Raw genomic sequence first — 15,132 nt, 5'->3', positions numbered from 1 at the left:
CAGTACAGTAGGTACGTACATAAGAGGTAGTATCTAGGTAAGGTATCATGGTGCCTGTCATTAATTTATTACATGTAGAAAAGCTAAAGCCCCCGGTCGTTTCCCGCAATCCCATCTTTTTTCTACTGCTGCTGCTGCTGCCCCCCCTGGCTGCCTGGACTAGGTACTTGCAGTTCTCGAGCTGCAAAGACACTGCCACACCCACAATTTCGTCTACCCCCGGCAATTAGCTGCTTTTAGCGGCGCATCGGCGTACACGCTGCAGCTATGCTTCGGGACCAGCAGCTACATGTAGGCTCTAGCGTGCACTTGTCCCGAGTTCCATAGTGGAGGGAGGATTGGAGGGTCTGGGTTACTGTTTTATCTGGTCCTGGATCCAGTGATAATTATGTGCGAGGACCAAAACGGCTTTTTCTTCTTTTGTGACTTCCTAATATTAACTATTATTTTGGTTGGAGCCTAGGTAGAGAAGAGCGCATCCCTAAAACCATAAGTATCTTTTCCCCTTTATTTATTAAGCTAGTCCGTTTATTTTACATCTTTTGACGTTTTCAAGAATGAGAGGCCTTGAATTGAAATCTAGCCTTAAAGAAAGCTCAATAAGTGGAGCTTATAAAGTTATGCCCGACTTTTAGGAGGGATGTTGTGTTTGGCCAAGATGGTATTTCCTAATTAGGCAATTCGTCTGTGCACCACACTAGCGTCTGGATCCCAGGCTTTTCATTGGTCGAGATATGGAGCTAAAGCTTTAGCTGCATGACTAGCGTTAAGCTAATTTTAGTGCGGATATTTTGGGCGGTACGTACCTTTGATAAAAGAGATAAGGCCTTTGATAAACCGATAAAAGGATAAGGCTTTTGATAAGAAAGGCTTTGATAAGAGAGATAAGAGGATTGGGGAAAAAGGTGGCCTGTGCACCAGGTTTAGGCTAAAAATTTAACCAATCACATTAAGTGGCCATATGCCAATACAAGGCCATATACAGGTCACATGTTCTTAAGTGCAAACCTAAACCCTTTCGGGACAACACCACATGACTTAGGTCTACAGGAAGCCGGGTTCGAATCCCACACGTTCCTTTTTTTCTTATTTTAACAAAAGATAGACGATAATACAATACATAGCCAGAGCATCGTGCCACCGCCGGGCCGCGCGAGGGGAGGCGCGAGGGGGGGGGCGCGAGGCGCGCGTCAGCGCGCCGAGCGCCCCCCCCGAGCGCCCCCGAGCGCGGTCTGGCGTGGTGGCACGTGACCCTGTGGGGATGAGCGGCTAAATTTCGGAAAAACGATGTAAGGGGATGGGGGATGACATAAGGGGGGATGACATAAGGGATGACATAAGCCTTGCTAAAAGTCGGGCTCTTGTGGTCCCCACAGGGGGGGCCCTCGGTTTAGTGCTCAGGTACAGATACCGGCGACACTCTTCTTATAGTACTTAATGTGGGTACGTTAACTTACATATGCACGGGTATCATGGTCCGAGAGAGAAGTACAAGTACTAGAGGGGTAGCTCCCAAACAAAAGCCGGGAGGAGCGATTAAACCACTTACAGGCTTTGAAGTGATCAGTCAACCTTTTCTTTCCCTTTCCCATCGAGAAATCCAAGGGCTAGACACCATCTCCATCCTTGTCCATCCACCCCAATCCACCCCAATCCACCCATCACTGGCCAGATCAGGAACAGCCCTTTTTCAATCCTCTAACCCTCTTTTATTTTTTTCCCTTTTCCCTCTGCCACCCCTGTAAAGACAGGCCATCTAAACTACTGTACGACAGCACAAAGCCAAAGAGATTGAAAGGTCCTTTTTTTCCCACGCCCCCCATCCCACCACCACCTGCACTCGGATGTCTCTTTCTCCAAACCCCCAAACTCATTATTATTATTCCCAAATACTTCTCTATCTACCAGCTTACCTTCACACACTGCCTTGCCTTACCCTACCTACCCAACCAAAAGACGCGCATCTTTTTTTCCTAGTTTATTTTATTTTCATGTGTCTTCGTGGCGACCTGCAACCTGCGACCTGCATTCCTCCGCACTGCCTGTTTTATCGCGTCGCCCCTTCCGAAGGCATCGTCGCTCATCTCCATTTTTCGCGGCCGTGTCGTCACCACTTCGAGATTGGACAATTCAGTCAAATCAGTATCCAGTATCCTTTCAATCGCGTCTACTAGTAATACACGCCTTACTTAAAAATCTTTCGCCTCTTCCATCCCGCGTGCCGCAGCCTGCGGGCGCACCCACAATTTACTTGCTAACACCAACCCATCGCATCGCGCCAAAGCAAGGGGGATAAAAGCCCGCCGCCGCGATCCTGCGACACTCATCCTGTTGTCCTACGATCAGCGCGATCGTCATCTAAATCCTCGACCGCGTATTGTCATAGTGCCCCAGAAATCCAGGCACCTCTTGTAGGGCGGCCTAATTGCATGCATCTCTTAGCATGAACGTGGACCCAAGTACTTCACGTGTAGTTCCAAATACGTCTACCAAACCCACCTTCTCTCCTTTGTCGTCGAGCCGCGCGAGTCCTTTTCCTCCCACTACGACCACGTCTACCCTCACTAAGACCGCCATGGCCGCGTCCGGCTTTCTCCCTCATTCGCAATCGCAATCCTTTAGATCCACAGCTGCGCCCGCTCAGTCGTCATATCCGCTATCTATCGGTGCTATTCACCACTTCGAACGCGATGCGACTACTAAGCCCGTCGGCATGCCGTTCGTTGCGACTCCCTCTCCTGCGTCGTCTATATTGATTCGCCGCTTGCCAGCCGGTACCACCGAGGAAAAGCTGAGCCTAATGCTTCTCTTCTCACAGGAGTTGGTTGACATCGAAATGCTTCCCGCAGAGCAATCGGAAGACCTAGGTTTTCGGTCTGCGATTGTGAGATTTAAGACGCCTACTGGAGCACAGCAGGCCAAGGATATGCTGCACGGCAAGTCCATAAGCTCGAGCGACGTCGATTTAATTGTCGAGATTGTGTCAGGTAGCCCTACCGCATCTAGAAGATATCCGATTGATAGTGCGATCTCTGCCCCATCTAGCGCTCCCTCCTCGACGACATCGTCCGGCCAAGCCTCGCGTCAGTCATCCAGATTTAACGGTCCGTTTCAGTCTCTGGATAACATATCACCGCCCATGAATGGCATGTATGGAAGCAATGAACTACCGAACCCCGAGTCCAGTGCGCATTACCAAAGCCTCTTCTCGCCGCAGTCGCCAATCGGTAATCACCTAACAGAACGCACGCGCATCTCAGGCAAGACTCTCATTAATCACGACGTTGCAGAGGATGATGAGACGCGTGAGCTCCTGAAAGATCCGGTTGCTTATGCTGAGAATGGTGCAACGCAACAACGAAGAGCTACTGCACCGCAACTACCTATTGGTCGCATGGCTAACTTATCTCTGAATACGGCGACCAGTGGCCCGACAGCTCTATCGCAATATGGTCATCCGAGCATGACTCCCTTGTCCGCACACGGCAATACCATGTCTCCAACTGTCATGAATAGCGCGAGTCACTCAATGAACTATCAGATGGGTAACCAGCACTACCAGCGCCATAGCAACTTTCCGCCTGTGAATCCTGCTGACCAGAACCCACCATGCAATACGCTCTATGTTGGTAATCTCCCAATTGATACATCCGAAGAAGAACTCAAAGCTATGTTCTCCAAGCAACGGGGTTACAAGCGTCTTTGTTTCCGGACTAAGCAGAACGGCCCGATGTGCTTTGTTGAATTTGAAGATGTATCGTTTGCCACCAAGGCTCTACACGAATTGTACGGTACACCTCTCCATAATAGCATCAAGGGAGGGATTCGTCTTAGCTTCTCCAAGAATCCCTTGGGGGTACGTTCTGGTCAGTCCCCAGGGCAGAATAGTCCTAGTTCTTTAGCGGGTATGAACGGGATGATGACCGGTCCCGGAAACGGCTTTACCAGCGCTAATGGTCCCCCGCCGGGTCTTGCGGCCCCTCCTGGCCTAAGTCGCATTGCTTACAATGGCGGATCAACGACCCCTAGTAGCACGAGCACGCCGTATTCTTCAGCAACCTTCCCTAGTACCAACAGCAATGTATGGAATAGCTCATTATACAGCGGACCGCTGTCGGCCGGTGGTGGTTCTTCCGCGGTCAACGGAACCCCATCAGCATTCCCGCCTTATATGATGGGGCGATAGATGATTAACCTCTACCCACCGAATCTATTATGGATACATGTCTTGTGTGTTTCGAGAATCGACTATCGGCGTTTAGGAAGGCATTCGAAATGGGTTCCGAGTGAACGGTATTTCGGCTCTACACGAAATTTTGCTCGGGCAATAGGTGGTGGATTTGAGATCCTCGATCTTAGAGGTTGTTTGGCTAATGGCTACATATGTATTTGCATTTGCAAATGGGGATGGTGGTTATGCATGGTTTCAAGCGTCGGCGTCGACTTTTTTTTCTTTTCTTTTTCATTAATATGATTCCCCTCGGCGAACCACCGTGTGGTTACCGGTAGCCTGGGAGTTTAGAGTCATATCGGTGTTTTACTTAAGACTTGGTCACAGGAGGCATGTTCCGGTGTTTGTTTCACTTTATGTTGAGCGGGTCATTAGCATTGTGTTTCTTATGGCGGCCGCCCCTCCGCGTTATCGCTTCTCCTATCCGAACTTGAACAGTCTCGGATGATCTCGGCTATGGATTTGATCTAGGCTTTCATTTATGGGTTTATCGCGTTGGCCGAACTTATCCTCGATGGATGACGTCTGGAATGGAAGGGCGAATCGGTTGTATTATTTATCGGTCTCTGTTCAATATTTGAAGCATGGTGAAAAGAAAAAAAAGACGATTTATCTGGCACGCCCATCCATATCCAAACCAAAACTTAAAAAGGCGATACCATTCATCTACGTGCGGCATTGTCAAAATTATTGGGCGAAAAAAAAGGGTTGGGACTGGTGTCAGACGGAGCGAGGAGCATATACACTTGGATCCTTCATTATTTTGGAGCTCAGGCGGGCTGGTATTAGGTTTACGTGGTCGGCAGACAACCGGTGTTACAAAGCATCCAGCATCTGAAGAGAGGCCGATATTTGATATCGGGGGGGCAAAGAAACGACCTCTCGAACATCAGCATTCCCTGACTTATATTAGCATAGCCAGCGTTCTCCCACCTTCGATCGGCGCATCATCATCTTACAAGAGAGGGGTTCTCTTCGGTTATTCTTGGAAGTACATGCAATGAGCGGGGGGCAAAAGCGACGGAGTACTTGGGGCATGGGTTTCTATATCTTTGCAGAATAGGCATGGACGGATCTGGAAACCTGGTATATGGCATAAGGCATGGAAAGGGGGGACGAGTCCAGCAAAATGAAGCAAGACATAGGGAAAGACTGGGTTAATCTTGCGGGGGTTGTTTGTTGGGCTTTCCCATTATACCTTTTGTCGCCGTCGTTCATCATTTTCTTGCCTCTCGCTTTACGAGTTCTAGTTGATAGAACCAAACAAGCCGCGTCAGGCGTCATCATGTTTCCAGGCAAGCCAGGGGGGCGGATAACTATATTTTTCCTTTGGCCGCTTCTCTTCCTCTTCTTCTATTTTCCTCTGTCGTCATAATATAGCTAGCGATTTTTAGACGGTCACCTCGATTCACATCCATACCAGAAAGGAAGCATCTACCATATTTTATTTACTTTTATATTTTACATTTTCTTGTAGTGTTTTTCCTTTTTCCCCCTTTGCATCCCTGGATCGTCTATCATATATCGCACCTTCTTAACCGTGTAAAATCACCTAACCTAGATGCCCCCTTAGCTACGGCTTAATGTGTAGTGGGTTCGGGACGGGGATGATCGGCCGTCGTATCATACCAAGTTGTCCGTAGTTTGGAGCGAGCGTCTAAGTGCGGGTCGGAGTTGGGTAGCAAATAGGGTGTACGTATGATAGGTACCTATGCATAGATGGATGGGCAATTCGGTAATTTAACCCCGGCGTTGTTGCTTGTAGAGTATTAATGGTTTGCTTGGTAGCTACTTGGTTGCTGTCCATGAAGTCTTTTATTCGTACATTTATCAGTTCGTATTCGTTCCTCGTATCTCTATAAGCTGCCTCCCCGGACTCGCGTTGCTTTATAAGCACGGGATCTAGTACTAGGGTGCCATCGAAGTAGATTGCCGCGCAACGGTTTATGATGATCGTAATGTCCACATATGACGCGGGACGGAACGCCACGTGTATATAGCCGGCCGCGGGGCCGCGTTCGCGTGGAGATGGACGTGTCTCGGGTATAAGAGAGGGAATTACGTAGGTAGGTAGTTGATTTAAACGCGTCTCGTCGAGGGTCAGGATGACCGTCGGTCCTGATGTTCTGGGGCCCGAGCCTTCGCGATAATGATTTCGTATTTATCCATGGTATCGTGTCTCCCGCTGTGAACTATCCAATGAACCCTGATATTTTCCGGAGAGCCATATGTATATTGCTTGGAGCAATATCAAGGCTAGATGAATATTGTCTTATCTTGCTATCTCGCCGAGTAGTTGGATAGCGTAGGTGGTTCTAGGACCCAATGTTCCCATAAATGGAGGTGGTTTAAGCTAAGTATGAGCGTCGTCCCATTCCGTCAGGCCATGAACATGCCTTTTCTCGATCGCTTGATAGCCCTCCTGTGCAGGATAGAGCTTTAGTATATCAGGTTTTTGAGAAAATTTTCTCCTGTCGGGCAGAAAAGAGAAGGTTAGGTTGAGACGATGTCAATGTCGAATCTTGCTGCCACCCCTGCCTTTTCTTCATCTAGGGTTGCAGAGGATGGATTTGAAGTCATTCCTTGCCGTCCGTCGGTCTCATCCCGACCCCGCGACCCCTGAAAGATACAACCTTTCCACGTTGTATATTTCCGTATCCTAGTAATCCAATTAGCCCACCGGGTTCCCTGGGAGGCGCTCTAAACGATTCGACTACGACTTTAAACATGAACTGGGAGCTGGTAGTATATTTTCTACACAATGAGTAGCTCGTATTTACGCGTGTAGGGTCCCTACGGGTCACAGACGGACGGATCAGTGAAAAGAAGTAGCAGAAAATATCGGATGCCTCTCCGTCGACTAATTTCCCTATCTAGTTGCTCGTAGAGCTTTTCGGCTTCTTTCCTCCGACACGAATTGCGAATATGTCTAGGTACTTGTTGACACTCCCTTTTTGATAGAATATCTACTAGCAAGCCAAGGTGAAGGTCAGGAATCGCTTCTCATCTAGTTGTTCAATCATGCGCTAAGTCATGTAGGGTCAAAGAAGGCTAAATGTGATAGACAAATGTAAACATATAAGCAGGTCTGATAGAAGACGGGGGCCATACCTGTTTCTATCTAGCCCAGTTGAAATGTTTTTTTTTTACCATCTAATGCTTACCTGAAGATAAAAGACAAGAATATTTTCTGATCATCTTCTGATATGTTGTATGATAGGTAAAACTCCAGATAAGAGTTCAGGCTAGTTAGAGAAACACATGCAAGTAGCAGATGTAAAAGGACTCGTACGGTCGATTGCTCTCCGTGCAACGGCAACGTCATCTCCAAGTATTTGTTTACTTGAGGCAAAAGGGAACCAACAGAAGCATGGGATCTATGTAAAATCTAAATTATACATACATAAGCCGCAGTCTATGTACATGGGGGAGAAATACCCGGGGTTTAACTACCGAGATCCATTTGTAAATCCGTCGATCTCAGTCCCAGGTGAAGATCTTTCAATAGGCGCGAATACTAGTACGTAACACTTTAAACTATTGAGAGAATGTATGTATGTACATAAGAGAACAAGGGCCAAACTCTGATCTCGAATCTCCTGATCATGGGTCCGAAATGATACTACTAAACCTTGGCTAATGACTAATACCGTGTCATAAGAGCTGCAGAGTTCTACGTCCTTGGGAGGGAGACTTATCATGAATTTACACAGATATTCGAATGAATATCAAAATAGTACGTAAGTGATTGCTTTGTAATGTTTTTTTTATCGAGTCAACAGCGTGTAGGATAAGCACTTATGGAGAGGCCTACTAAATCCGTACACCATAATCTGTGATATTCTCCTAACGTAGCCTATGCGTGAAAAGATCACCCTTGGCGAGCTACGCGTATCCTGGTGAGATAATATCGGACCCTCGGATCTAGATATCGATCCAGGGGTCAGTGGGGTATGGCAATAATTTGCGAGGATGTTGCTAAGGAAGCTAAGCTAGGAATCGAGAGCTTCACGTACGGGTTGACTAAATGGTATGATACGCGGCGGCTTGGGGGCCGAACCTAGGACGACTACCTAGGCTTAGGACTACGGAAGATGTTCCACTTTTGCGAGTAGAAGACTCGATGCTTAAGGGTACTATTGAGATCAACTGAGATAATAGGTTCGATTGATAGCTATAAAACTAAAGAACTATCATACTATGATATAGAGACTTGTTAAATTCTTATTATATGATAGGCCGCAATATCTGTCCTATCAACGTCAATCCTGGTGAGGATGAGGCTTCTCAAAAGCCACAGGTTTACCCCCACGTAGGACGTGTACAAGCTGGCGGGTAGTAAAGACCACCAACTCTCAGACATCTGTGGCTTAAAAATAAATCCCCGTACAATCCATACCAAGTTAGACTCTAATATGCCATAGGCAGTCTCGGTACAACCCAGCGCACCCCAGCGTACATATGTTTCAGCTGTAGAGAATACTTGCCTTATTCCATCTCAGCTAGCAGTACTAGCAGTAGTATAAACCCACTTAAATACCTAGCTATTCAGGATTTGTTCTAGGTGAAGAGCCTATGATGCGCCGGAGTTCCCATGCTATACTTCTAATAGTATAGCTTGCATGTCACATCCTATGGTAGGCACTAGCGGTGCGGGTACGGGACGACGACGGGCGTAGTTCCGAAGCGTTGTTCAATTGGAATCACAACCGGTCGACGGTTCAGAAGCGAGTTTAAAAAAGAGCACAGCTAGACAAGCCTTGGCTCACCTTAGGCCCTTTTTTGCGTATACTTAGACGAATACGAAAGGTTGCGCAATGCTTCGATATTGAGTGTCGGAATCTAATGTAACTCGAACTCCAATGGCGCTTCGATACAACATCTAGTCTCTTTGAAGGGTCAAGTCGAACCCGACATGAGCTGAACCGAAATAGCTCCAAGCGGATACCATTAATGGGCCGGGGGAGCCTCGAGGTTTAAGTCCAACATGGTCAAAAGTACCTAATCTATAGGTAAGGTGGGGACATATTACTTACTAGTTACGCATTAAAAACTCCGGGGGTCTTCCGACAGTCGGGTCAACTGGGATATGCTTGCTCGAGCTGGATTTTTAACTGGCGGTGGAATCCAAGTTGAGTTGTTAGAACACGTACTCGTATCTTTACCGACACGGTATCGAGGCGGTAGAAGAAATAAAATGCAAGTCGCGCAGCTGGTACCTGTCAGGTGACGGCTTGTAACGCAGGTAGAAATAGAGCATCGCAAGAGTGGAGGTGGGATCATCTATTTCTTTTTTGGGTAGTCGATGAAGAAAGTACCAAGGGTTCCTCTTAGAGCCTCGTCCGGGTTTTTAAATGTGCGGGATGGTCCATACAAGCACTACGGTTAAGAGGTAGTTGCTGCAATGTTGGTGCATCGGAAGCGCTCGGATAGGCAGACAGCTGAACTGCCCAATATTTTCACCGACACGTACTAGATGATAATCGATTAACAAACGCGATTTGCATCTTTCAGCCCAACCAGAGGTTTGTGCAAGGTTTCGCTGCATTTGAATTAACCATGCTCCGGTATTGGTGGGAATACCATCCAGATTTGCCAACTTCACCCGGGCATTTATCGAAACTGGACAATCCATGCTGCCATGCTGCCATGCTACCAACGGAGCTGCATCAAGCACGGACAGCTAGGCCGTGAGTAGGTAGGAATGGCATGAGATGCACCTAACATCCGGCACAAACGAGCTTGTCTATGCAGGGCTGACCCGCTTAGGTTCCTCTTCTAGCTGCTGCGCTGTCCAATACTGTCTAGTAATCGGTTTGCAACTCTAGGTTGGAGTTCTGCATAGAACAACCTCATCCCTAGCTCCCTAGCATAGAGGTCGTCTTCGCCGCGAACATAAGATTGAGAGTGAATATGAGCAACGTAGTATCTGACAAGTTGTCTTATAAACTGATTGTAAAGTGTACGAGGCAGTTTCAGGTAGCTCGTGGGAGAATAGATAAATATAAAAAAGAATATGAAAGGGGGCGTCAGGATGGAGGAACTTGAAGTATGACGCAGGTAGGATGTAAATGAAGGATATTAGGGGATATGGATATTGGATTATTGATGCGGCGCGTTGCTAATAGACTAGGTAAGACTAACTTTAGACTCGAATTATGACTCGCTTCAAGTTCAACTAATACAAGGGAGGGAAGGTTTACGTTACTCGAGAGAAAAAGAGGCGGGAGGATTCAAAAGTTCAAAAAATAAAAAAATAAAAAAATAAAAAAATAAAAAAAGGTCTAAAAAAGTCTAAAAAGAATGTTCGTCAGCCCATTGGATCGGCGTGGGGACTGTACGACAGCTATTATGCACTCCATCCACGGGGTAGTACTTACCTCTATGTAAGTAAGAAGCGTATTAGTCGTACCTAGTATGGAGGTACATACTAATGTTCCACCTACCTACCTACTACAAAATGCATCTTGCTGCAATTGTTGCACTTGCTGCAATGTAAGTAGGGTCCGCCACCAGCGCCTATGTAATGTAGGCCTGCACATGCAGAAAAGATAGATAGAACATTAGCTACATCTGCCGTCGTTACTACCTAACCTCCTATAGCTGTACGGAATATACCTGGTACATAACCACTTACCTAGGAGAGCCTAGAAGGAAGCCTACCTAAGCGGCCCCGAACAACCTCGCTCACCTCGATACAACGTTAATAAACGCGCCCACCACAAAAAAGGCGGGCCGACCGTGCCAAATCTATTTGTACCACTCTTTAGGTACATGTACGTTGGCAATTACGCATCACACATTAAGAGCCTTGGAATCTACCTTGTAGGAAGTTACCTACCTCCTAACACTACAAGAAATCGGCAAGAGTTATCTACCTGAAAATACCTATAATAGGTATTTTACAACAAAAGGAAAGGGAAGGGAAACCTAAAAGATATAATAGCTGCTCGGCTTCCTTTCCTGAACATATATTTCTACCTAGGTTTCCAGTTTTTAATCTTTCACCTTTTCTTTCGCAGCTTGCAAAAACCAAACTCGACTTCTTAAAGGTTTCTCTTACTCTTATTATTCCTATTAATGTGCATCTTGTCAAAATTCAAATTTCCATGTCCATCTTTTTACCCATTTATCAATCTTCCCACTAAATAGGTACCTATCTACCTACCTAGGTACCCAGCCCAGCCCAGCCCAGCCGGACCGGGGTTGCATTCTTTTTTTTTTTTTTTTCCTTAGGGGTGTGCTGGCTGCATACATATTTCCCATCACTGTACGTACCTAACCTTGAACCCGTACCGACTGAACCGTACCGGTATGTGCCTAGGTGCTTAAGTGTAATGCTGTTGCATTTTTCCCATCCATTTTCGCCATTTGGTCCATGTTTAGTCCATCTCTGCCTGTCCATCTTACATGTACATACCTACATGTACATACCTACCTCCTACATGTAATATACCCCTCTTTTTGGCCCCCTAATAACCTGCTGTTCTGTACTTAGTCCCGTTTATCTTTTTTTCCTTTTACATCCTCTCACGGGTGTACCGAAGAATCGCTGCGTCTGATCCCTTTCCCTGGTTCGTCGCTCCAAGCAAGGAAAGGGGCCAGCCGCGCTTTTATTTTCGTCATCCCCGTCCCCCGACTTCACCCAACGCGGCTCTTTTATATCTGATTGTTTCTTAAGCGGCTACCTACATACATATCTACATACATATATACCTCGACTTAAGGTATCCGCTTGAATCTGCTTTGACCTTATCTTCCGTCAACACGCCAACAAGCCAACAAGTCAACATCCAGAAGCAATACATAAAACATTTTCCATCCGCCGCTTGGATGACGATACCTTCACCACTACACACCAGCTAAACCCATCCCGGCCGCTGCTTTGTTGTTTGTCGCTTTTAGTGATAGACACGAGCTGACGGGCTGACGGATTTTGCTCTACTGATATCAATTCCCGACCTTAGCGCCTCTGATGCGCTTTTCATGAAATCCGGAGCTTAAGGCTAGCTTGGAGCTGAAGCTGAAGCTGTGGCTAAAATCGAAAAACATGCCTCCTCCGAGACAAGGCCGTTATCAACCAGCGTTCGTCTCCTTTGTTGACTCAAATTCTCAAATTATTCGTGTCATTTATGGTCCAAGTAACTAACGTTCCCATTCTGCGAGTAGCCGGGAATTTCACGTTGTTGTGCTAGGTGCAGGTAAGGGTTTTTTTTTTCTTCATTGCTCTTCTCTCATCCCCAGTTGAGATGTATGATCAACTTTTTTTTTTTTTTTTTTTTTTTTTTTTTTTTTAATCGAGGTCTACTCCATGTTGAACCTTTTTTCCCCCCTTGCTTATGCGTAACCGCCGCTAACTTCTGCTAGGCGGTGTCGGGAAGAGTTGTCTTACAGGTAATCATCCTTCCTAGCTGCAACTGATTCCGATTGGATCATCTTGAATTGAAACGAAACGCGATCTGTTTACGCCTCGTGCGTCATTCTCTACGCTAAGAGCCTAATTGCTAATGGGCTTTATTTTATTTTATGATAGCTCAATTTGTCCACAACGAATGGATTGAGAGTTATGACCCGACCATCGAAGACTCGTATCGAACCCAGGTGGCCGTCGATGTAAGTGTAACTTTACCCATTCTCTAATCCGTCGGTTTGGGCGTCAACATCTGCTGACACATTCGGACCAGGGTCGTCAGGTAGTTCTGGAGATGTAAGACAATGCCAACTACAAACATGACCCACCATTATTTTCTTGCTGCCGCTCTGGCACATACTAACTAGAGATAGTCTGGATACTGCAGGCACTGAACAGTTCGGTTGGTCACATTACTAAATACACCATTTATTCGTAACTTAGGTATGCTAACTCGGCCCCAGTTGCTATGCGGGATCTGTACATGAAGACTGGTCAAGGGTTTTTACTAGTCTATAGCATCACTTCAAGTTCGTCATTAACCGAGCTGGCGGGGCTTCGTGATGAGATCATCCGTATCAAAGACGACGAGACCGTGCCAATTGTTATCTGTGGAAACAAAGCCGATCTAGAAGACCAGCGGTCCGTGCCACGCACCAAAGGCTTCCAAATCTCGGAGAGATGGGGTGCGCCATACTATGAAGCTAGTGCTCGGACGAAGAGTAAGTGCATTTACCCACAGTTCTTTCGCATGCATTCACTCCTACCCATACTTGGAGCTCCATGGTTATAGAATGGCCAGACTAATACTTCAAAGCAAACGTTGACGAAGTATTCATCGATCTATGTCGACAAATGCTACGAAAATATGATGCCGCGGAGCCCTGCGTCGAAGATCAAGATGACAAGTTCGATCCGTACTCCATATCCTACTATAAAAGGCGAAGGCGGAGAAAAGACGGGGAGCGAGGCTCAAGCCATCGACCTAAATGTGTTATTCTATAATTCCTCCAATAGCTTTCACCCAAGAGCTTATGAGGGATGTGGGTGAAAGCTTGCATGAGGATTCAGTTTCACGGGGCGTGCGACAACTAGTCGTCAGGACGTCTTTTCGGATTATAGAATAGCTACTGGTTTAGGTGCGAATACTCTATACTATGGAAATCTAGGCGCTTGCAACGGTTACCTAAAACGAGGACGACGAGGCTCTCTAATGGGTTTGAGAGGTTTCTCATAGAGACTTGTTAGTTTCATATTTTGTCGCTATTTTGCAGCGCTTCTTCGGACCGACATTTGATCGGTTTTCGCTTCGACGATTTCGGCGGCGAAGATCCTTTCGCATTCTGGAGCGAACGTTCAGGGTTATGGGCAGGCTTGCATGTTCATCGTATTGCATGGGGAGGGCATAGTATGCATACATCACGGATCAGCAGACGAACGATAGCGTTCCAACCTCGGATATGGGGCCTACATAGACATGTAGGCTCCCCGAGTTATCATGCCGACCGTTTATTTTCTGCTTTCGGGACATTTGGGTTTCGATGTGGAGCTTTTATCTTGTCTTTTGTTTTCTTGTTGAAGATCCGGACTGCGCAGGCAACCTACATATTTGATAATCCATTTACGATACTACAGCACCTACATTTACCTAACTCGCCACAGAGAAACAGGCATTTCCACCCCAGAATATATATACCCACTCTGCCGCCGAAATACTCGATACCCCTCTTTTGAATTGGGAAGTGATTGAAGTGATGTGATCATTCATGTGATTTTATATGCTAGCTAGGTAGCTTAGGGATTCGGATTCGGGGATTTAAGAGCGCATTGCTCGGCAGTTGACCGACTTGTTGGAAGGAAGCCCTCGAATATGTACACCCTTCCCCAGACGATCTCAACTCGTATAACGGGTTGAGCTTGTACGAAAATAGGTCGAGGTAACATCCGAGGCGATGCCTCCACATGGAAGGGTCCAAGGTAGATCTTGTTGCTTGGACCACCTGACTCGTGCTCATCACACCTAGGTGGGCTATTTCGGCTCACCTGAGAGCCACGACTGTCAAAACTACGGAATGCGCTACTACATATATGTATGTATATCTATTTTGCCCCTGCCTTGCAGTACTAGATCAACCGGTAGAGTATCTATCGTATCGTCTCGTGCGCGCTTCCTTCTCAAAAGAAGCAAGTAGTGGCCAGAATAGGAAAGGGAGACGTCCGGAAGAGGTTGGGCGGCGGGGTGGGATGCAATCTACGGCCAAGTTTGGTCCGCTAGCACCAATGTGGGCGGGTGAGGCTTAACACCAAAACGGCACATGCGCGTCGCTTGAAATGTGAGAAGTCGACCGTCTCGGTCTGCTCTTGTTATACCGGGGTGATGGCTCCTTTGCGCATACATACTGTGCCCGCGACTGGCGGAGGGATGAGATGAGATGGCATAGGTGGTTCGTCGTCCGAGGGCTCCGTTGATCCGGTTCGGCAGGATCTAGCT

At 46.9% G+C, this 15,132-nt stretch overlaps 2 protein-coding genes across 2 annotated transcripts; both read left to right on the top strand.

Moving 5' to 3' along the window:
• Window positions 1-2,575: 2,575 nt before the first annotated feature.
• Window positions 2,576-4,186, top strand: F4817DRAFT_358097 (uncharacterized protein; the record flags this gene model as incomplete). The annotated part of the gene is made up of 1 exon (XM_049305988.1): window positions 2,576-4,186. The coding sequence occupies one exon, from the start codon at window positions 2,576-2,578 to the stop codon at window positions 4,184-4,186; it is 1,611 nt and encodes a 536-aa protein (XP_049160049.1).
• A 7,773-nt stretch (window positions 4,187-11,959) lies between these two features.
• Window positions 11,960-13,849, top strand: F4817DRAFT_70471 (ras-domain-containing protein). The gene is made up of 8 exons (XM_049307798.1): window positions 11,960-12,316; window positions 12,401-12,432; window positions 12,599-12,625; window positions 12,765-12,844; window positions 12,916-12,938; window positions 13,016-13,044; window positions 13,106-13,363; window positions 13,459-13,849. The coding sequence occupies exons 1-8, from the start codon at window positions 12,282-12,284 to the stop codon at window positions 13,644-13,646; spliced, it is 672 nt and encodes a 223-aa protein (XP_049160048.1). The 5' UTR covers window positions 11,960-12,281; the 3' UTR covers window positions 13,647-13,849.
• The last annotated feature ends 1,283 nt before the right edge of the window (window positions 13,850-15,132 follow it).

This window comes from Daldinia loculata, assembly GCF_022478755.1.
Source record: "Daldinia loculata strain CBS 113971 unplaced genomic scaffold F4817scaffold_18, whole genome shotgun sequence".
NCBI classification, from domain to species: domain Eukaryota; kingdom Fungi; phylum Ascomycota; class Sordariomycetes; order Xylariales; family Hypoxylaceae; genus Daldinia; species Daldinia loculata.
The sequence above is the reverse complement of the archived record's forward strand: the minus strand, read 5'-3'. Positions and strand labels throughout refer to the sequence as shown.